General features: G+C 42.9%; 1 protein-coding gene across 1 annotated transcript in view; it reads left to right on the top strand.

Moving 5' to 3' along the window:
- PREX1 (phosphatidylinositol-3,4,5-trisphosphate dependent Rac exchange factor 1) overlaps positions 1-22,880 on the top strand; it is a 245,713-nt gene that overhangs the window by 203,437 nt on the left and 19,396 nt on the right. The window contains exons 19-29 of the mRNA XM_069072366.1: positions 427-512; positions 1,278-1,414; positions 7,367-7,508; positions 11,244-11,431; positions 12,448-12,609; positions 13,972-14,182; positions 14,951-15,227; positions 17,318-17,524; positions 18,939-19,027; positions 19,864-19,946; positions 21,310-21,400. Coding sequence (XP_068928467.1) covers positions 427-512; positions 1,278-1,414; positions 7,367-7,508; positions 11,244-11,431; positions 12,448-12,609; positions 13,972-14,182; positions 14,951-15,227; positions 17,318-17,524; positions 18,939-19,027; positions 19,864-19,946; positions 21,310-21,400 — 1,673 coding nt within the window. The remainder of the gene's footprint in view (positions 1-426; positions 513-1,277; positions 1,415-7,366; positions 7,509-11,243; positions 11,432-12,447; positions 12,610-13,971; positions 14,183-14,950; positions 15,228-17,317; positions 17,525-18,938; positions 19,028-19,863; positions 19,947-21,309; positions 21,401-22,880) is intronic.

The following is a 22,880-nucleotide window of genomic DNA, read 5'->3' as shown; positions in this document are numbered from 1 at the left end:
GTGTGTGTGTGTGTGTGTGTGTGTGTGTGTGTGTGTGTGTGTGTGTGGAGAGGGTCGAGTGTTGAACTCGTTGATTTCTGGGCTCCTTCCTTTCCTCTGATCTTCTTGTTATAGTGTAGAAGATAGTGGGAATGAATTTGGTTAATTTGGGGTTTAAATGTATAAATATTTATTGATCATCTACTGTGGACTTGATTCTAAGGGAGAAGACAAGAAGACAATTCTGAGCTGAGTTTCCAGTCTAGAAGGGAGATAAGATGGGCCCACAACTAAGTATAACACAAGATAGGACATGGCCAGGGCTAGGTTCAAGGGCTTGTGAGGAGGCCAAGTATCTTTGAGGTTTGCCTGTAGATGTGCGGTGGGTGACTTGTTTCTGTGTTCAATGTTCTATTTTTTTTTCTCCTGTTTTTTTTTTTTTCTCAGAATCATCAAAGTCCCTGATCATCCTGAAACTTTGTGCTTCCAGATTCAAGGAGCTTCCCCACCATATGTCCATGCTGTGGGGAGAGGTGAGCCAGGGAGAGGCCTGGAAAGGCTGGGTCAACCTTACATGGAGGTAGTACTGGTAGCCAGTAATAGGATGTGTGGTAGTTTTCGAGGGACTTAAGGAAACATCCTTGATTAACATCTGCCTCCTTTGGAATCAACTAGGTGGTCCAGTTTATAGAGCAATGGACCTAGACTCAGGAAGCTAACTGTGTGCAGCCTGGCAAGTCACTTAACCTCTATCTGCCTCAGTTTCCTCATCTGTAATATGGAGATAATAATAGTGCTTGTAGTGCTACTATTGTAGTAGTCTCATGGAGTTCATATCACAGATGAGATATTTGTAAAGTGTTCAGCATAGTCCCTGAAAGGAGGCCCTTAATAAATGCTTGTTTCTTTTCCTTCTTCCCTCTGCCTTACCCCTTGTCCTCTAGACCTTTCTGTCCTAGGCTTTCCTTCTTCTAAGTCCCTTTCCATCTTCTAGATTGTATTTTCTCTTTTAAAAACTCTCCTGTTTCAAGATTCTCCATATTTTCTAGGCTGATCAGGTTTTTGAATGAGACGACCTGGGTTGAAATCTATATGGATGTTTTGGGAATCTAGTTTCTTCTTCCTTTTCTTTTTTTAAATGAAGGATTTCAACTAGATTATCTCATTTTTAGCTTAAAATCCTGCGATCCTTGTTAGGATCTAGCATCCTTCTTGATGGTCCCCTTAAGTCTTTTTTTTTTTCGCCCTGGGTACCCTGTCCTGCCCTCCCCTCTCACCCATGCCTCTGTGTCTTGTAGGCTCTGACGCTGCAGCAGTGGGGCTGAATGCTGGCCAGTGCATTTTGAAAGTCAATGGGAACAATGTGATGAATGAGAGCTTTACAGAGGTGTTGGACCATTTCCTGGCCTACCGAAGCCGGCAGCAGGAGGCACTGGTGAGTGGAACCTGCAGGATATTGGAGTCTGGGGGGACAAAGGGCTGCTATCTTCCTCTCATGTCCTGCAGTGCCTGGGGCACAGCTGACCTGTTCTGGTCATCAGGCTACTCTCCAGGAAGATCAAAGAATCGGGTTCCAAGCTGGGAAGAGAGTGAACATCAAATGCAGAACCAGGCTGGGCTTGTACCATCCTGCCAGGGGCACACAGAGATCCAGGGACCAAGATAGGATAAAGACCTGTTGCCAGGCAGAACTTCAGAGCCAGGGAAGCACAAGATTAGGAAGCCAGAGTGAAGTCAATTTGACCAAGCAGGGAGCTGACCATTTGTTCTACTCAACCTGATGCTCCCGAATTGAGAATTTCACTGTGGTGGCTTGGCTGGCTTTGGCTGATACTGCTCTGCTTGAATGGCTGTGGTTGGAGTCTACGAGATCTGCTTCCAATTCAATAGCTTTATAGAATTTCGGAGTTGGAAGGGACTTCAAGTCCAACTCCTATCTGAAAAAGAATTCCTCATGCTACATTTGAGATCAGTGGCCATCCAGCCATTGCTTGAACATCTCCAAAGAGGCAGAAACACACTTGCTCCAGAAGCAGCCTCTTCTCCTTCTAACTATATCTAATTAGGAATTTCGCCCCCCTGACATCAGGTCTAAATCTGTCTCTTTGCAACTTGTACCCATCGCTGCTAGTTACTCCATCTGCTGCCAAACAGAATCAGTTTAATTCCTCTTCCATATCTCTTCCCTGCCTCCCACTCCCTTCTTTAGGCTGGATAACTTCAATTCCTGCAACTGATCTGGCCAGGAATCCGAACCCCTTCACTCTCCTGGTTACTCTTCTTTAAACACTCTTCAGCTAAGTCCTTCCTAAAACGTGTTGCCCAGAATGAACACCACCCTCCAGTGTTGTCTGGCCAGGGCAGAGCAGAGTGGACCTTTCTCCTCCTTGTTAATAGAAAACTCTCCCTTTCAAAGCACTACCCCATCATACTGTTGACCCGTGGAGCTTGCCGTCCTATAAAGCTCCAGCCTTTTTAGGCAAACTGCTATATAGCCCTATGTCCTCTATCATGTACTATTGGTGAAACCAATGTCTAGGATGCAAGTGTAAGACTTCAGATTTGTGCTTATTAAATTCCATTTTATCAGAATCTTTACTAGTTTTTGAACTAGTCAATGCCTATTAAAATTTACTAGTTTTTGAACTAGTCAATACCTATTAAAATTATGACAACCATCTGACCTGTTAAAAGTAGCTTTGGTTCTTCTGCATATCTGATTAGCATGCCATTAGCTCCTTAGTCCCAATTATTGATAAAGATATTCAACAGTCTAGGGCACTCCATTGCCTTCCAATGTCACATTAAACTCACATTAAACTATTAATGACTTTTCTTTGGGTCATAACAATTTTGAATTCATTTAATTATGCGATTTTATTGCCTAGCCTATATCTCTTCACCTATTCAGCAGGAATAGTATGGGAGACTGTATTAAATGCTTTGCTGAAATCCAGATATATTTAATTTATTTGCCATCATTCAGTTGTTTCAGTCATGTTTGTGATCTGAATTTGGGGTTTTCCTGGCAAAGATATAGGACTGGTTTGCCATTTTCTTCAGCTTATTTCATAGATGAGGAAACTTGAGACAAACAGGAATAAGTGACTTGCCCAGGGTCACACAGCTAGTAAGTAGCTGAGGCCAGATTTGAATGTAGGCCCATCACTCTATCTACTTCTACCCCTATTTAATCTATAGAGTTATAGATTCTGTAGATAATTATAGGATTATAGCTGCGCTTAACTAACTCTATTTAATCTCTAGAATCCCCATAATAACCAGATAATGTAAATTTGTCAAAAACAGAAATAAAGTTGATATGGCATATGTGCTTCTTAATGAAGCTCTTTTTGATCAGTGCTTTCTTTCCAGAATGTTCCATTAACTTTCTTTCTAATAATTTTGCTAAGACATGAAGTCAATGATCCCTGTTCTGGAGTTCTCAGATTCCTTTTTCTTCCCTTTTTTTCGAAGTTAGGATAGCATTTGCCCTTCTCTGGTCCTGTGGTACTTCTGTCCTCCGTGATCTTTTGAAAATTCCTGACAGTGAGCGCAAAGTAATTGCACTTGCCAATTTTTTCACTACCTAGGGTATCATTCATCTTGGCCTGGTGACTTGGAACTTACTAAGGGCATCTGGGAACACTCATTATCTCCCTCCTTATCTTGGGTTTCAACTGTCAGCCATTTTTGTTCTTTCCTTTCCAGTACAAATATCATTTTCCTTGGCAGGAGAGCCTTGTTGGGATGAAGACACATACAGACTGCCAGGCAGAGTTAGGGTTAGGAAGAGATGGTTGCCCATGTGATACAATCTTATCAGGGATGGAGAAGGAGGCTACCACCATAAGTGTGGACCCCTCAAGATCAGGATGGGGAATGTGTGGTCTCGATTCAGTCAAAAGGCTGCACTTGATGACCTAGAGGGCCCATCTGGCCTCGAAGCTGCAGGTTCCCCACCCCTGCTCTAGATTCTGCTCCCCAGGCCCAAGGCCAAGGTTCAAGGTCCTAAGAGTCAGGTACAGAAACTGGAAACTGGACTTCCTGATTCGGGATGTCAGGGTAGCACCGGCCACTTTCAGACCTTCTTCCATATAACTTCTGTCTAGATAAAAGTAATAATGACATTTCTATGGCATTTAGAAATCTAAAAAGCACTTTTCTCAAACAACTCTGTTAGATAGGAATATAAGTTTTATCATTTTACAGGTGATACCATTTTATACCTCAGGTTCCCACAGCTAATATTGGAGTAGAATTTGAATATATAGGTCTCTAAAATCCAAGACTAGCATTGTTTACTACCTCATTATGTCCTTTAAACCGCCAAATTTCTTCTAATGGGAATTTGTTATGTTTTATTAATTAAAAATAACTAACCTCTTCCCTACCAACCTACCTTTAGTGTCTCCTTTAGATTCTGATATCTAGTGTCCTTGTTAATTAGGAAGGGTGACATACTAGCTCATTATCTTCCTTAGTAAGACCTTGAAGGACTGGACTGGTAATAAAAAGGCAAAGTAGGGGAGATCTTAGATCATTGGGCCCTCCCCAGGGTCAGTAGTCTTGGATAGGGGACCGTTGGCCTCCAGGGGCTATCCTCAAATTGGCCGGTGCCTGGTTGGGGGTGGAGGCATTTCAGACAGATGTTGTTACCTTAAATTTTGTCCCAGGCCAGCATCTTAGCTTGGCAGGCCCTGTGAAGAGCAAGAAAGCTTCTAAAGTTTGAAAATCTTTTGCTCTTACTCACTGTAAAACTAGATTTACTCCTGCTACTCATCTGCTTGGATTAGGATGGGGAACCTTGCTGTGTAGGGCTGCTGTGGGCCTGGAAATCTGGCCCTATCTGGACCACATACAGCCCCCCATCTATCCCTCTTTTTCCACCCAGAATTGGAGGTAGCAGCTATAGAAACTTCTCTGAAAGCTTAGACTCAGCCAAACCTGAGGGTAATGTCCCTCCAGCAAGCGGCGTGGGACGCATCACCTCCTGTGAAGCCCTCCCTTCCCACATTTCCTTCTTCTGCATCATCCTATATGTCCTCCTCCTCTTCTTTTTTTTCATTTCTTCTGTCTTCTTTGTGAGCAGAGTAGAGCAAAATCTGTTCACAATTCTCTTCCCTGCTCTCCTCTACCGCCTCCCCACCCCAGTACACCAGTTCCTCTGGCCATCTGCCAGTGGGGAGTTTGACAGGTATGCCATTGATCAGAATGGGCCCCGTGGCAGCACACCCTTCCCTTTTCTCATCCTCATTACTCTGTTGTTACCTTCATTCTTCCTTTTCATGTGATCCTCTCTTCACTCAGGACATTTGTAATCCCCATTTTCTAGGTCAAGAAACCAAGTAGCTGTTGTTTGTAGAGTACTGTGTTCAATGTTGGGGGTAGGCTCAGGGAGGCACCTTAAAGTTTATCGGTGGATAAATGATATGATATTAATAATAATATCATAATAATCACAATAGAATTTTAGAATAATGATAGAGAAATAATGAGTGACTTGCTCAGAGCTACATGGGTAGTTACTGGCTAGATTACAAGATTAGACCTGATTCTCTTGACTCCCATCCCTAGCCCTCTGTTCTCACTGTGCAGCCTTAACCCATAAGAAAAAATGTATGAGTCAATCTTTCTCAAAGGTAGGGAAGTCTAGACAGCAGAAAAAGCCTTGGGTTGGGCATTTGGAGGCTTGTGTTTCTGAAAGCAGATAATAGGCTTAGTAACAAAAGCTAGCTGTTATGTTTCACTTTAAGGTTTGCAACGCACTTTATAGATGTTATTTTATTCTCACAACAACCTTGTGAGGTAAGTGCTATTATTATTCCCATTTTACAGTTAAGGAAACAGGCTCAGAGAGATATAAGGGACTTGTCCAGGGTCACAAAGTTAAGTAAGTGTCTGAAGTGTTCCTTCAAGGGAAGGTACTCCAAACACTACTTAGGATTCAACATCTAGAGCTAGAAGGAGCCTCAGGGGCAATCTAATTCAACCTTTTCTCTTTACAAGTAATAGCTGACATTTATATAGTTTGCAGCAGACAGCTAGGTGGTGCAGTGGATAGAATTTCCTTATCTGTAAAGTGAGCTGGAGGCAAATAGAGGTTAAGTGACTTGCCCAGGGTCACACAGCTAGTTAAGTATCTAAGGTCAAATTTGAACTCAGTTCCAGTTCCTCCTGACTCTATCCACTGTTATCACCTAGCTGCCTCAGAGGTCATAGAGTCCAATTTTCTTATTTTATAGATGAACATACTGAGGCCCAAGGGATGGTAAGTGACTTTGGCAAAGTTGCACAGGCAAAAATAAACATGAGAGGGGGGAATTGAATATAAATCTTCTAGTAAGGAGTAAGCACTGCAGCTAGGTGGTGCAGTGGATAGATATCTAGGCCCAGGGTCAGGAAAACCTTAGGTCAAATCTGGCCTCAAACACCAAGTGACCCTGGGCAAGTCATTTAACCTCTATTTGTCTCAGTTTCCTCATCTGTAAAATGGGGATGATAATAATAGAAAATCAAGTAAGATATTAATTGTAAAGTACAGTTCCTGGGACATAGTAAATGCTATGAGTGTTGGAAAGGCCTGGAGTCAGGAAGATCTGAGTTAAAATCTGGCCTCAAACACTTACTAGCTGAGTCACCCTGGGCAAGTCATTTAACCCTGTTTGCCTCAGTTTCCTCATCTCTAAAATGGGATGAAGGAAATGGCAAATCACTCCAGTATCTCTGCCCAAAAAATCCCAAATGGGGTCACAAATGGCCCAACGTGGCTGAAAACAACTAAACAAAGCAACATATGGATGTTAGCTATTATTATTCCTACTATATTTGCACTGCTTCCTAGTCTTTCTTGGGGAAGCCACTCAGCTATTCTGCTCTGTCTTTTTTTCTTTTGTTAATGAGAGATAGAGAGCAATTCCTGATCTCCTATCCTCTTCAAACTATTGTAAAGCTTGGTTGAGCTAATAGATACTGGAATGCTTTGAGACTTCAGAGATAAAAAAATTATAGTAGGCATTTACTGAGTGGTTTAAAGTATTCTAGGCACTTTGCATATATTATCTCATTTAATTTTTATTATAATGCTGTGATACTTTACAGATGAGGAAATCAAGGCTGAGGGAGCTTCATCAGCTTGTCTGTGATTCTGCAGACACTAGTCTGTGCCTGAGGCAGGGTTCTGGACACAATGCTCCCTTTGGGAATGGTGAGGAGGGAGTGGATTAGGAACAACGTCCCTGATGCTGCTGAGGACAGATCCAGAGTGAGAGCATTTGGGGATTGTTGCTGGAGGCCTTTGCTGCTGCGCCTTTGCGGAGGTCAGCTTCTCCTAGGCTTCCCTAGCCCTGGGTACTTGTCTTTTCACGTTGTTGTTTTCTCCCCCAAGGGTCTGTACCAGTGGATCTATCGCACTCACGAGGATGCTGAAGAGGTTCGAGCCCAGCAGTGGGGCCCTGGCAGCTACCTCAATGGCAGCCTTGATGAAGCCAGGGGCCATGGAGCCCTGGAAGGAGGCCCAGATGAGGAAGGTAGTGGCAGGCGCTGGCCTGGTGGGTGGGAGAGAGGGCCTCAATTCAAGTTCCTATCCCAGAATGGAAAGATGGGCAAGGGACCTTGTGATAGTACCTTTGAGTGAGTGGCTTTTCAGAGGCATGAATGCCTGGTGGCGGTTTCTGTTTGTTTGTGCCAGAAGGAGTTGGAGGTAGAGTCACTAGCTCCAGGAAACCCTGTGCCAAACCCTGTGACTAGAGAGAGATAGTATTCTAGGATTTAGAACTGAAAAAGGAACTGGGAGAACATCCAGTTCCATCCTTCTCATTGTATAGCTGAGGAAACTGAGGCCCAGAGGTTACGCCTACAGTCAGAGAGCACTTCTTAACTCTGTGATCCTGGGGACTTGGTCTCTTTGAGCCCTCAGTTTCCTTATCTGCATAATAAGGGTATCTTGATGTCCATACCTTCCCTTTGTTGCTATGTGTTGTTATTTTAGTGATGGGAACTAGAATCAAATTGGGCAGCTAGGTGACACAGTGGATGGGGAGCTTGGCCTGGAGTCAGGAAGACTCCTCTTCCTGAGTTCAAGTCTGGCCTCAAACCCTTACTAGCTGTGTGACCCTGGGCAAGTCACCTTGTTTGCCTCAGTTTCCTCATCTGTAAAGTGAGCTGGAGAAGGAAATGACAAACCACTCCAGTATCTTTGCCAAGAAAACTCCAAATTGGGGTCACAAAGAGTTGGATATGACTGAAATGACTGTGAACATGAGTCAGATTAGCCCCCTTTTCGACTCCTTTGCGGAGGAAGTTATCAAAACCACAGAACGGTTACTGTTTAGAGGTGGGTTTGTTTTGAATTGTTACTTAGAGTAGATTCTAAGTTTCAAAGGAGGAACCTGGTTGGGATTGAATGTTATGGATTATTTGGAACCATTTTTGGTCTACATTCAATCAAAAGCAATAATTATGTTAACTCATATTTCTGTATCAATTTAGTGTATCAGTGAATTTTCTTTATCAATGAAACCTGTGAGGTTGGATGTGCCAGGATTGCTATCCCTGTCTATAGAGGAGAACAGGTCTTTATAGAAGGCTGGGGAAGCAGATTTAGCCAAGGTCACAGTAAAGCTGATGAGTGTTCAGACCTCACATCCCCTAACTCCAAGTCTGCACTATCTCCAGAACCCCAAAATACATTTCTCACAATTGTGAGAGCTCTTCTTTTGTTTATAACTCTTTCCCCTGCTTTATTCGAATTGAGGCCTTCCTTAGTGGAGAAGGAAGCTCTGATGTCATCTCTGGCAGGAGGCACCTAAACCCTCAGCTGTGTGTCACCCGATGAGCCTTAGGGACAGGAAGAGGAGAGGCTTGGGGAAAATGGGGGCGGGGGGAGGGCAGGCTATGCCAGGACAGCTGGGCTCCATTTGACACGTGTCAGTGCTGATGCCTACAGGCAACAATTTAGCTCTGTGGAAGGACCCTCCTCTTCCCCCGAGGTCTTGGACTGTGTGCTCAGGGGCTGAGTGCTGATAGGCCATCCCTACATACCGTGGGATTCTAAGGTTTCCTCTGCTCCTCTCCCTCCTCCTTACTATAATATAGTTATTGGGTGATGTCATGAGGATTGGGAGTTCAAAGCTGGGGTGAGTGCAGAGATTGCTGTTTTATGGCAGGGAGTCTAAGAGTCTCTTGCTTTTTTCCCCCCTCAGAATGATTTAGTAGAAAGGGCGCTAGACCTTCATCGGATCAGAAGGACTTAGGTTTGAGTCCTGCTCCAACCCTTCTTAACTCTGTGATCCTGGGGACTTGGTCTCTTTGAGCCCTCAGTTTCCTTATCTGCAACATAAGGGATAATATCTCCTTGGTTTGAGAGTTTGTAGTAAGTAGTATGTCTACCCACCACAATACTGGATGCTGTAAATAAGGGATGAAAAGACCATCTTTATAGTTTTATAGAAATAGTACATGCTCAGAAGACTTGTTTTCAAGGCCTGACTTTGATACTTAACTGTGTGATCTTGGCCAAATCTGACTTGCCTCACCTACCTGGGCCTCAAGTTTTTCCCTCCATAAAATGAGAATAATAAGGATATTCAGATAATAATAGAAATAATAACATTTACACTCAGGGCTGCTGCAAGGGAAATGCTGTAGAAATGTGTTACTCTGCTGTTCCCTAGCCCTGGGAATGGGTCACAGGATAAAGGGGACGAAAAAAAATTGGCACTATGTGGCATGTGTCCATGAAATCAGTGACCTGAGGTAGAATTATACTTTAGATTTTTTCGGCTGGAAATCAAATAGGAACCAGATGGTTTTCAGGACCTTATGCTTGATCATAGCCCTTGGGATATGAATCATAACAGAGGACCTAATGCAGACTTGTAAATAAACATGCCAAATTCACCAGCCCCCACAGCTTCTCCCCCCTTCCCCCCCCCCCTTCCAAATCATTTAACTCTGCTTAGGAGAGAGAAAAATGGTAAAACCTGAACTTCCTTGTGAAGGAAGGAGTTCCTGCCTGGGCCTTCCTGTCCATGACCTGACCTGGAGAATGGTCATTAGTGTATCTTGTATAGGGGCTGGGAAAATGAATGATGATCATTTGGCTTCCCTCCCTTCCAGGCAGGCCCAAATTTTAACTCGAGCTTTGTCATTATTCAGCTCTGGAGCCTTGGACTAGTCACATCACAATTCCCAGGCCTCAGTTTACTCTGTAAATGGGGGTACAAATAACCCCGTATCCTGCCATGCTTACCTTGCAATATTGTTATGTAAAGGTCAAATGGTATAACAAAATGGAGAGGATTTGAATGGGTACTTCTACCACAGAAGCATATAGTAACTTCTTAATTTCACAGTGGATAGGTTTATGAGTTGCTTTGGCCAAAAAAATCCATCCTTTTATACTTTATGCATTCAGCTAGATTGGTCCTTGGGTAGCAGATAGTTTATTGCTGGCCCCATAATCTAAGCCTGTCTGGCTTGGTTGCATTCACTGGTGCAACCTTCAACACTTAAGATTTTACTGGAGGCCTTTGAAAAATACCAAATTCTTTATCCATGCAAGGCATTATTTCATTTTCCATATGTTTGTTTGGTTGTAAAATTTATCAGAAATTCCTTGGACTCAGTGACTCCATCTATGAAGTGGGTATGGTTTGGATGCAAAGGATACTATCTTGGGAAATGCTGAATGAAGCATTTAGTAATATTTTTAGCCAGAGGCTCCTTTGGCTCTGTGGAGAAAGGTAGTATTTCCCACAGGAGAAATACAGATGCAGCGATGGGCAAGGGCACATTGGGGGTGGGTCTAAGCCTATCCCCATGAGCCTAGCCCACTAGCTAGAAGAGTAAAGCAGATGAGAGCCAGATAGGCACATAACCCATTGCCCATTCATTCATTCATTCATTCATAAAGAGTCCAATGACCTAGGGTTTTGGGTTTTTTTTTCCTTGCTTATTTTGGAGGGGGAAAGGGTAGGGCAATTGGGGGTAAGTGACTTGCCCAAGATCACATGGCTAGGTTTTGTGTTAAGTGTCTGAGGCCAGATTTGAACTCAGGTCCTCCTGATTCCAGGGATGGTGCTCTATTCACCTTGCCACCTAGCCAACCCATTGCCCTTTTAGGGGATAGCTCCATGAGGTCGACTGAAACCAAATTGGGATTCCAAACTGAGAGGTTACCATAGTTAAGTAAAATAGAACATAGATCCTAGGAATAGGACAGAATTGACTGTTTCCTTAATCCTTGTGTCTCTGGCTTCCAGATTTCTCTCTGCAATCCATGGGTCCCCAGCTGACCATCCCTGAGGGCAGTCCTTTGATCAGCCTGACTGTGGAAAATGTCCACTTGGAGCATGGAGTAGTGTATGAATATGTCAGCACGGCTGGGATCAAATGCTTTGTTCTGGAGAAGATTGTGGAACCCAAGGGCTGTTTTGCTCTCACTGCCAAGGTTTGGGATTTCTTGTGACCATTGAATACTTTTAGCAATCTCTGCCTCTTCCCTGTCCAAAATGGTAGGGAAGAAAGAGCCCATAAGGTGTTATCAGGGTTGCTGTTGCTACACCCTATAGCACAAAATCATTGTTGTTCAGCAATTGATATATCGTGGTCTTCTCCCAAACACAAACATAACACACACACACATACGTACGTGCACATGGAAAGTCATCCAGAGAACATACACCTACAGCCTCTTGGTAATGGGAATTTCCTCACTCAGGAGTTCATGCTACCAGTTAAATCACAAGTCACCCCTATCTCTATCCTACAAGTTCTTATCCAGCACACATAGTGTGGTTGCAAAAGGAAAAAAGAAAAGAGAACAGAACAAACCAAACTTGTCTGTTACATGTGTATGTTAACCTCAAAACATATTAGACTTTGGACTTGCAAAGAACTCAACAAAAATGACTGCTTTTGCTAAAGCAGCCATTTAACTGCACATGTATAAGTCTTCTGACTCCTAGGTGTCACAGGGGAGAGAACACCAGGCCTGGAGTCAGAGAGACCTGAGTTCAAATGTGGTTTCAGAAACTTATTAACTGTGTGACCTTGGGCAAATCTCTTACCTTGTTTGCCTCAGTTTCCTTATCTGTAAAATGGGGGTAATAACAAGCACTTGCCTTGTAGGATTGTTGTGAGGGTGAAAGGAGAGAATAATTGTAAAGTACTTAGCACAGTGCCTGCTTAGCCATACTAAGTGCCATATAAATGTTAGCTGTTATTATAGTTCCTCACTTCCAACTGTGTTGGTTCATGAGAAGAAAAATTGTTTGAGCCCCTGTTTTGAGTCCAAAACAGTTTGGGCTAGGTAGACCCTAAAGTCCTTTCCATCTCAGATGTTCTGTCATCGTTTGAGACAAATTTGGAAAGTGAGGTCGTGTCCAGGTTGGGTTAGGGGGCTGAATGCCAGGCCACAGAACCTCAGTCTTCAAACTGAGTGGTTTCCCTTTCTCTTCCTCCCAGATTTTGGAGGCCTTTGCTGCAGATGACGGCCTCTTTGTGCAGAACTGTGGGCGGCTCATCTCCCTGAGCAGTGCCGTGGTCACCATGCCTCAGTATGAGTTCCGGAACATCTGTGAAACCAAGCTGGAACGCATCACCAGGAGGATTGCCAGCTATCAGGAGGTAGCCACACTCCTTGGCAAGTCCCCAGACCTCCCCATTTTCCTTCCTCACAAAGAGAGTCCAGAGATTGGGCCAGCAGGGATCCCTGATGAGATTCATGAGCTGTGCTGATTTTATTCATTATTTTATTTCATTAATTAGTCAATTCTACATACATTTATTGATCACCCACTATGGGTAGAGGAACTCTAAAGATACAAAATTTAGATAAAAACATGTTTCCTTCCCTAATGGATAGATAACAGTGATATGTAGCATTGTATCTTAAGTGCATAGAGAATCCAATTCATTCTGCAAACATTTATTGAGTACCTACTGTGTGCAAAGTTGTGTGCATTGAATTAGCAGTCAGAGGACCTGGGTTCTAGTCTTGACCTTGCCACTTAATAGCTATATTAATCGAGTTTTGTCATTATATAATGGGTATAACAGATGCAAGAATCCTTTCTATAGTTTTCCTTTATTGAAAGGAAACTAGTCTCTGCTTGAATACTTCTAGGGACAGACAGGTCTCCTATCTCATATGAGCATCTCATTGTCCATGGCTGGGATAGCTCCTGTTTGTTAGAAAGTCCTTCCTTATATCATATCAAACCAACCTGTCTGATTTACCACTACTAGTTCTGGATCTAAGTTTGCCATCTCCCCCCTTGTAATATTTGAAGACAGCATATTCTCACTAAACCTAGTCTTCCCCAGGGCAGACCCCTTTACTTGTCCTCATTTGCTCTTCACATGGACAGTAGCAGAGGTGCAGTGGATAGAGCCGGCCTCAGAGTCTTGAAAACCTGAGTTCAAATCCCACTGCTAGTGCATCCTAGTTGGGTGGCCCTGGACAAGTCATTTAACCCTTCGGTACTGGGCCAACTCTCTTAAGACTATTAAGTTCCCTGTCTGTTCTGTTAGAGGAAGTTCCTTGTTAGGAATTCTGGAATTAATCTGATGAAATCCCAGGTCCAAAAAGTTGCCTCTTTCCCCCACCCCAATCAGATTTCTTCCTATGACACCATCTCTGGTCCCTTCACCATCCCAGTCACTCTCCCGTCCTCTGGTTCTTACTTGTTAATTTCTTTCTTATAATGTGTTGCTGAAATCCACACAATCTGTGGTCTGGTTAGTGGAGGGGGAAACTCCTGAAGATTGGGAATGAAGCAGGGCCTTGTTGTTAGCACAGACCACTTAGGCAGAACATCCTTTCAATCCAGTGATCGTAAAGGGAAGGGGATGACATCTCATTCTCATCCTTGAAAATATGAAAAAGATCTATTTCTGGGAATTTGGGAGCAGTGGTAGCAGAAAAGTTGTGGTGCAGTTACCATGTGCCACCATGGTGCCAGATTATAACCCTTTATCCTTCCTCAGTTTGCAGAGCAGCTGAAGACCAGGGTGAGCCCCGCCTTCAAGCAAGCATCCTTGGAGCCTCATGCCCTCTGCAGCCTGGACTTTTGCCCCACCAACTGCCATGTGAACCTCATGGAAGTGTCTTACCCCAAGAACACTACCTCAGTGGGGAGGTCATTCAGTATCCGATTTGGGCGGAAACCTTCTCTGATTGGCCTCGATCCTGAACAAGGTGCAAATTCTAGCCCTCAAGTAACCTCCTTTTATACCCATTACATGCTTATGTAGTTTAGGTCCCTGTTGGGTAAGAAATAGAGGATAGGTGTGCACAGAGATCACATTTTTACCAGTGGGGAAAACTTTATTCTGAGTCAGTACAATAATTGTCATGATCTGGTTTAAAAAGAAAAAAAAAGCTTCAGAGATTTTGGTTCTTGTTCTGACTTTGGAAATTAACTTTGTCCGTCTTAGGGGGATGGTCTAGATGGCCTCTGTAGATCCCTTTCAGCTGTGACATTCTGTGCCCCTGTGTTTAGTTCTAAAGTCCTTTCTAGTACTAGCATTCCATATTCTAAGGTCTCTTATAGCAGCATGAATGAGTGCAAAAAGTTTAAGAAACCTTGTGTTACAGCACTGGCATTCTATGTTCTGAGGTTTCTTCTTGTTCTGACATTCCATATTTTGTGTTATAAAGGTCTTTCTAGGTCTAATATTCTCTGAGTGTGTACTATAAGCCTGTCCCTGTACCAGATGGTATAGAAGACAGTATATTTTCAGTTATGGAAGGTGCTTATGTTCTAGTTGGGAAGAAAAGAGTCACATCTAGGAAATAAAAAAACTGATACAAAGAAGTAGAGAATTCTCACTCTCTCATTCTCTCTGTATTTATGTGTGTATATGCTTATATACATTATGTGTGTTTATTTCTATGTATTATTAGATGTTGATCTCTAATGGGTTATTGGGTGTTCTTGAACACATATTTCCTTTCATCTTCTAGGTCACATAAACCCAATGTCCTATACCCAGCACTGTATCACCACCATGGCTGCCCCATCCTGGAAGTGCCTCTCCCAGGAGGATGGGGACTCTCATGACAGGAACCTGATGGATAGTACCATCAACCAGCAGAATGGGGGGCCAGGGCAAGAGGACCGAGGCTTGAGCTTCCTGTTGAAGCAGGAAGACCGGGAAATTCAGGATGCCTACATGCAACTCTTCAATAAGCTGGATGTGGCTGTGAAGGAAATGAAACAATATGTCATGCAGATTAACAAGTGAGACTGAGAAGGATGGGTGGCTAAGGTTGGGGATGCCGAAAGAAGGCAGAGAGACTGGGAAGAAGGAAGCCAGAGCGGGGAGGAACATTTGCAGGCTGTGCTAGAGGCGGCCTCATCGTTGTCTGCTGCTCATTTAATTCAGCAGGCATTCCCAGGTCAAAGGCTGTGTGCCTTGAGCCCTAAGAATTTAGAGCCAATACTGATTATCATAATAATGCAGGAGAAATGTTTTATAGTTTTAGACTTAGAAGTTGGGAGATCTGGGTTTGGATGTCACCTCTGACACACACCAGATATATAATTCTGGATGAGGCATTTCCCTTCTTTGAGACTCAGTTTGTCCATCTGTAAAGTGAGGCTAATAATGTCATTTGCCTCATGAGGTTGTTGGGGATGAAATGCTTTGCAAGCCTTGATGTTCTATAGAAATATGTCACTGCTATTGCTGTTATTATTATTATTATTATTATTATTAGTAGTATTCTGTCAGTCAAAGATTCATGAGCCACATTTCCTGGATGTGGGCATTCACTCTACCATATTATAGGTCCCCCTGTATCTTAGCAAATGGCCTTTATGGGTTTCTTTGACCAATAAAATTCATTACTGAGCAGTAAATACTAAGAATAATAATGATAACCAATTAATAAGTATTTATTAAGTCCTTACTATATTCCAGGCACTGTGTTAAGGGCTGGGCAGACACATTGAGGTGAGATGACTGCTGCCCTCAGGGAATGTTTCTGGGGACATTCTAAGATATTTATATCTAACATTTCTCTAGCAACTTTCTCATAACTTCTTTGTGCGGTCTGTATAATCATGGCCTTATGAGTTCCCCATTATTTGAGTCCCTACTACATGTAGAGGAGAAGTGCAGGCCATATGACATTGTTGATAGAAGAATGTACCAGAAGTCAGGAAATCTGGAGTGTAACGTTATCTTTGTCATTGTATGGAACTGTGGGCCAATTGCTTGGCATCTTTGAGTACCAGTTTCCTTCTCTACAAAATGAGGGGATTAGAAATTGATAGTTTCAAGAAGAGTTTGGAAGGAACACAGACAAATAGAGCAGTTTGATTACTTCCTGTCTCTCCTTCTCCCTCTCCCTATACACACATAGATATACACATGTGTATGTGCGTGTGTGCGCATGTATGCATGCACACATTTTCTTAATACTAATAATAGTTATCATTTGTATGGTTATTTCATTTATATATTTTAATAAATATATGATATTTTTATAAATATATATGTTTATATAGTAATTTTAGGTTTTCAAAAACATGTCATTTCTTATCTTCACAACAACCCTGTGAAGTGTAGTTACTATTATTATCCCCATTCTACAGATGAGGAAATTGAGACTGAGAAAGCTTAGGTGACTTGCTCATGGTTCACACAGTCATTAACTCCTTGAGGCAGGATTCAAACTCAAGTTTTCTTGACTCAAGTCCAACATTCTATTCACAGGGTTTTTAAACAACCTTCTCACTTGCTCTTTGTGAATGATTGTTAAGTTTTCTTAGGGCTAGATAATCAACAAAACAATACATCAAGCTTTAATCTGTATTGTTGTCCAGTTTCTGTGGTATAAATGCTCCCACTGAAAATTTAACATGACTCTCGAGCTATAACCCTGGTTGTCAGCCGCTTTTGACTTTCAAGCTGGCGATTGTCAGGTAGAAATGCCAAGGCGTTCTAGAAGGTTTGAGCTGCATGAAACCTTGGGAATGCTCAGTGTTAGAGATGGTAGAGACTTTAGCAAGTAGAGTTTAGAATGTTAGTGATGGAAAAGACCACAGAGATGATTTATTCTATTACTTCCATTTTACAGAAAAAGAAAAATCTAGAGATGTGTTAAGTGATTTGTCATGTGTCACCCAGTAGGCTAATAGCGGCATTTGAAATGGCAATGATTTTAGAAGGGAGACTGGGAGAGGGAAAGATAAAACAGCCACTTAGTCCTTGTCAGATCAGTTTCAGCCTGAGATTGGGACATTTTTCAGATCTGTCATAATCACAGGAACTCTGAGAGTTCTCATTCCATGGCTTCACCTTAGTATTTTTGTGTTTTTTTTAGGTTATTGTCTACCATCACAGAACCAATGGGTGATGGGTCCTGCGAACCTCTCTCCACTGAAGAGGTCTCTGCCTCTCCCCTGGTCAGTGAGGACAGTGAGATCGACAAGGTGGACCATGGTGGGATCAAGAAGGTGTGCTTCAAAGTGTCAGAGGAGGACCAGGAGGACTCAGGACATGATACAATGAGCTATCGGGACTCCTACAGGTAGGATACAAGGTTGAGAGTGGACGGGCATGGTCATACTGAAAAGGAGGCATAGACTTGCTGGGAAATCTTTTCTCTAGCAAAGGCCCTGGGTCGTGGAGCCTGGGGCATAGCCCTGTCTCTTATACTTGTTGACTGTATAATCTTAGACCAACCACTTCATATCCCTGAAATTCAGTCTTTTCATCTGCAAAATGACAATAATAATCCTTGCCTCTTTGATGGGGTGGTAGTGGGGGGGGAGTAAAAGCCTCAGATGAGATAATGAATGTGAAAATGCTTTATAAATGGTAAAGCATTATAGGAATATGAAGAATTAGTAATTAAATTGCTAATTAATTACTAAAGAATTAATAAGATTGAGATATAGCAGGAGTATCAGCAGTATAAGGTATTATTATTATTATTATATTGTTGTATTACCTAAATTTGTTTCTGTATTACTTACTTTCCCCTCCTCCCAGGGAGACATACCTTATAATGAATTTTTCTTAAAAAAGAAAAAGAGAGGGGTGGCTAAATGGCACAGCACTGGCCCTTGAGTCAGGAGGACCTGAGTTCAAATCTGACCTCAGACACTTAACACAAAACTAGTTGTGTGACCTTGGGCAAGTCACTTAATCCCAATTGCCCTACCTTCCCCCCTCCAAAAGCACCAAAAAAAAAAAGAGGATGAAGAGAACAAAAACTCAGCAAAACCAGTCAATATTTTGAAAAAACTTGTGTTTATATGTATTATTACACATCCATGAATACTACCTTGCCCCTACACACAGCAGGACAGGGTGTCTATGAGAAGAAAATGGGGGAAGATATACTCTCATATCTTGAAGGCATTGTAATTAATCACATGAATTACTACTAATAATGATAATATGAAGTAATAATTTTAGAGTGGAAATAATCCTGGCACTGTGTCCAAGCTTTGAACCTTGCTAACTGTGCGACTGTGGGCAAAACTGCTTCATTTTTCACAACTTCACCTTTCTCATACACAAAAAAGTTAATTCCATGTGCACTATGGAAGAGATGCCAAGGGTTAAGGCCTCCTTGGTTCCAGCCTTACCAAGCTCTTGGATCTAAGTTGTTCTTGGTGACTTTGTGTTTTCCTGCCCCAAAGCTTGAGTCTATCTTCTGTCCTCCTTAGCTTTTTTTCTGTCTCTAGAGTTGGTGCTGGTGTTGACTAGTTTTGAAATGTGGAACAAGCCACACCTCTTCTCCCCTCCATTCACCAGGGCTCTCCCATTGAATCCTCTGTGGCCTGGAATCCACCTGATACCCTCTCTGTGCATTTAGTCCATCTTCCTCTTTCTGACAGTCCTTAAACTTTGTCAGGCTTCTCAGAATGGAAACCTAGAGTTCCTGTTAAGACCTTAGGGATTTTCTCATCATGTCCTTTCTGTATCTTTTTCAGTGAATGCAATAGTAACAGAGACTCCGTCCTTTCCTACACCAGTGTCCGTAGTAACAGCTCTTACCTGGGCAGCGATGAGATGGGATCTGGTAAGTAGAATAGGACCATTTTCAAGATGAAAAGGAGACGACATTAGGGAAACGTTTAGGAAAGATCTAGTGTACATTACACATATATGTAAAATTTTCAGGTGGAAAGGGGTCTTCAGTGGGGAGGATGAGTAGCATTCCAGGCAGAGACAGTAGTATGAACAGAATCCCAGAAGGTCGACTAGTTTTCAGGGAACAGTTAATAGTATAGATTGATAAGAGAGTATGCAAGGAAATTAATGGGAGATAAAGCTGGGAAGGTAGGAGACAGTCAGATAGTGGAGAACCTTGGCAAGACAAGCTAAGGAGCTAAGACTTTATTCAGTAAGTAGTAGGGAGCCACTGAAGATTTTGTATATGGTGAGATCTATAACATGATCAGATCCATATTTTGAAGAGATGACAAGAGATGATGATGTTTCATCTGTTTCATAGAATTCTCGTTTAAAAAAATGTCAGATAGGGGCGGCCAGGTAGCACAGCAAGTAAGAGCACCAGCTCCAGTGTTGAGAAGACCTGGAGATCGAATCCCGGGCTCAGACACTTAGCACCCACCCAGAAACACCTGGCCGTGTAACCTTGAGCAAGTTACTTAACCCCAATTGCTTAGGGGCGGCCAGGTGGCTCAGCGAGTAAGAGCACCGGCTCCAGTGTTGGGACGACCTGGAGATCGAATTCCGGGCTCAGACACTCAGCACCACACCCAGAAATAACTGGCCGTGTAACCTTGAGCAAGTTACTTAACCCCGATTGCTTAAAAATAAAAAAAATAAAATAAAAAAAAATGTCAGATGAGATGCCAACTTGTGAAATTACTCACTTGTTCTCTCTCCTAGGAGATGAGTTGCCCTGTGACATGAGGATCCCATCAGACAAGCAGGACAAACTGCACGGGTGCTTAGAGCACCTGTTTAATCAGGTATACAGACATTCCTTTCTTCTGATGGCTACCAGTCTTCTGATTGCTCTCTTGGGCAAACAGGGGAGTAAAGACTCACAGGAGGTGAAGACAAACATTTTTCAGCTTGTAAGCCAGGGGTCTTAACCCCAGTTTGTGTCATGGCCCCCTGTGGAAGTCATGTGGAGCCTTTGGACCCCCTTTCAGAAGAATTTTTAAATGCACAAAATAAATGTCAGATTACAAAGGAAATGAAGGAATGCCACTAAGATAAGTTATCAAAACATTTTAAGGCTAAGAACTGCTCTAAAGCATCCTTGACCTGGTCCTTGCTTTCCAAGGCTGTGTTCAAGATCCTAGGATTATAGATTTAGAGCCACAGTGACATTAGATGCCAGTGAATTCAATTCCCCCATTTTGTAAATGAGCAAATTGATGCCCAGAGAGGACACATGACTTCCTGGGTGGCTCCACAGATAGAAGTGCTGGATTTTGGGGTTATAAAAACAGTTCAAATGCAGACACTTCATGGCTGTGTGAACCTGGGCAAGTCATTTAACTTTCAGCCTCAGTTTCCGTATCTGTAAACTAGGAATAATAATAGCACTTACCTCATAGGGTTGTTGTGAGATAATATATGCAAATCATTTTGCAAACCTTATTAGTATTATTAATTCTGGCTATGATGGTGACAGTTATCACCACCTAAGTTTATCTGTTTAGAATCTGAGTCAGGATTTGAAACCTGGCCCTCTAACTACAAATCCATATGGCAGATACCTACTGGCTTGAGGCTGTGGAGTATAGCTGAAATTCTCCTTCTCAGGCACCGTCAGCCTGATTCCTTATAGTTTGGGGACCTTCTTTCAATAAAGAGTTGCCCTGATGTGTCATTGAGTCTGAGAGATACTTGGCATCTCAGGGCATCCCAGCAAAGTCCAGATTTTTATATTTTTGCTTTTTGGAGGGGGGAGGGCAGGGCACTTGGTGTTAAGTGACTTGCCCAAGGTCACATGGCTAGTAAATGTTAAGTGTCTGAGGCCAATTTTGAACTCGGGTCCTTCTGACTTCAGGGCTGGTACTCTATTCACTGTGCCACCTAGCCACCCCCAGAGTCCAAGCTGAGAAAGATTTGAGAATAGGCCCAGTGACCTTTATGTCTGTTGTTCATGGACCAGCCTATATAAATTCAGAGAACTTTACCACCAGAAGATTGGGAGGCACTCTTCTGAACACAGAAATTCATGAAGGGCTATGATCTGCATTATTGGAGGGATTATACTCACTTGGAAAATCTTGGATCTTTTGAAGTATTGAGGGTCCCTTGACTGTGTCTCACCAGGCATGGCCCACACTAACGAAATGCCTCTTGTTTAATGCCCAGGTGGACTCCATTAATGCACTCCTAAAAGGGTCAGTCATGAGCAAGGCCTTTGAGGAAACAAAGCATTTTCCCATGGAACACAGCTTGCAAGGTAAGTCTGTGGGTGGGATAATTTGGTATATTGAGACCTCTGTGCAGGTTAGGCACAGTCAGGAGGACTGAGATGAAGCATCGGAATTCTTCTAGCAACCAGACAGTGGTTTGGAACATCAGGATAGAAGGCCAGATTTAGGAGATCGTTAGTTTGAAGTCCTTGCCCTGCTTCTCTCCTTTGGAAATTCCCCACTTAGGATTTTTTGTCTAGTGGGAAGATTGAGCCCTTCTACTTGAAGAAAGTGGCCTGAACCTACTGCTTGGCCTTGGCCGAGATAGCCAGTGTAACAGCCCTCTCAGCCCACAAACCCCTCCTCCTGGGACTCCAAAAAATGTCATATTTTCTTTGGAGATTGATAGTGGCCAGAGCTGACACCTCTTCACACGACCCAGAATTGCAGCTGCCTGTCCTCCTCTGCTTCCCAGCTTACTTACAGAGTCAACAAGGCAGTGTTCTTGCAGCCTCCTTGAAGGGCGAGGTGGTGAGGTTTCAGAATGAGGGTGGGGTCAGGCCCCTGCCCCTGCAGAACTCTGACCCTGGTCTTTTGTTCCTCTTGGTCTCTCTGAGGCTGCTGGTTCCAGTCAGTACTAAGGAAGAAGAGGAAAGTCTGTAGAAACCTCTCTTGTACTATACACTGACTTGAATTCTCCTTTCTTGAAAATAACCTTTTGGCCAGGGGGCTCAAGTGATGTTTGTAGGGAAGAAAGACTGGGGTAAAATCCCTAAAAGCTTGAAGAACAGATATTTCCTCCCTTAGAGTTTGTATGCCCACAGGTGTCCAGCCCAGCTCTGTTCCCCAACACATTCTATGGCTGTCTAGTAACTGATGACAAGGTCCTTTTTCTGCTAAGTTTCCTTCTCTGAAGGAAAATGTTTACCCTTTGAAGAAGGAGACTGGTATGGTAGAAAGAACTGAAATCTCCCTTGAAGTAAGGAGATTTGAGTTCATTCAGATTCAGCCTCTGATGCTTAATACATTAATTATCCTCCTCAGGCCTCAGTTTCCTTATCTGTAAAATAAATGGAGTAGGACCTGATATCCTCCTTTCCAGCTCTTGATCTGTGGCAGACAGGTCTGGGGAAACAGACCTGTGTGATTGACCATGTGTGGGGATGGACAGATGTAGAAAGGCGGGGCCCTAACTCTGCTCCTTTTTCATAAGTTCCATGTTCCTAACAAAATATTGATGACTTTGTAATGTCTCTCATGTAGAACATTACAAACCAACCTGCCCTTTGAGAGGTGAGGGATGAGTGTGTGTGTGTGTGTGTGTGTGTGTGTGTGTGTGTGTGTGTGTGTGTGTGTGTGTGGTTTTGCAGGTACATGCTTTGAATGACTTAACCTTGGTCTTTTGTTCTCTGCTTGCAATGCCAAGGCTTCTGTTCTGTCACTTCTAAGGAAGAAAAAGAAAATGTAGAGAAATGCCTTCTGTTAGGCAACTCTTAGGTCAGAGTCCTTGTATGCAAGGGAAAACTA

Source organism: Petaurus breviceps, unplaced genomic scaffold (assembly GCF_028583685.1).
Source record: "Petaurus breviceps papuanus isolate PSGF00001 unplaced genomic scaffold, PetGlider_PUasm1.0 90847, whole genome shotgun sequence".
Lineage (NCBI taxonomy): Eukaryota > Metazoa > Chordata > Mammalia > Diprotodontia > Petauridae > Petaurus > Petaurus breviceps.
The sequence above is the reverse complement of the archived record's forward strand: the minus strand, read 5'-3'. Positions and strand labels throughout refer to the sequence as shown.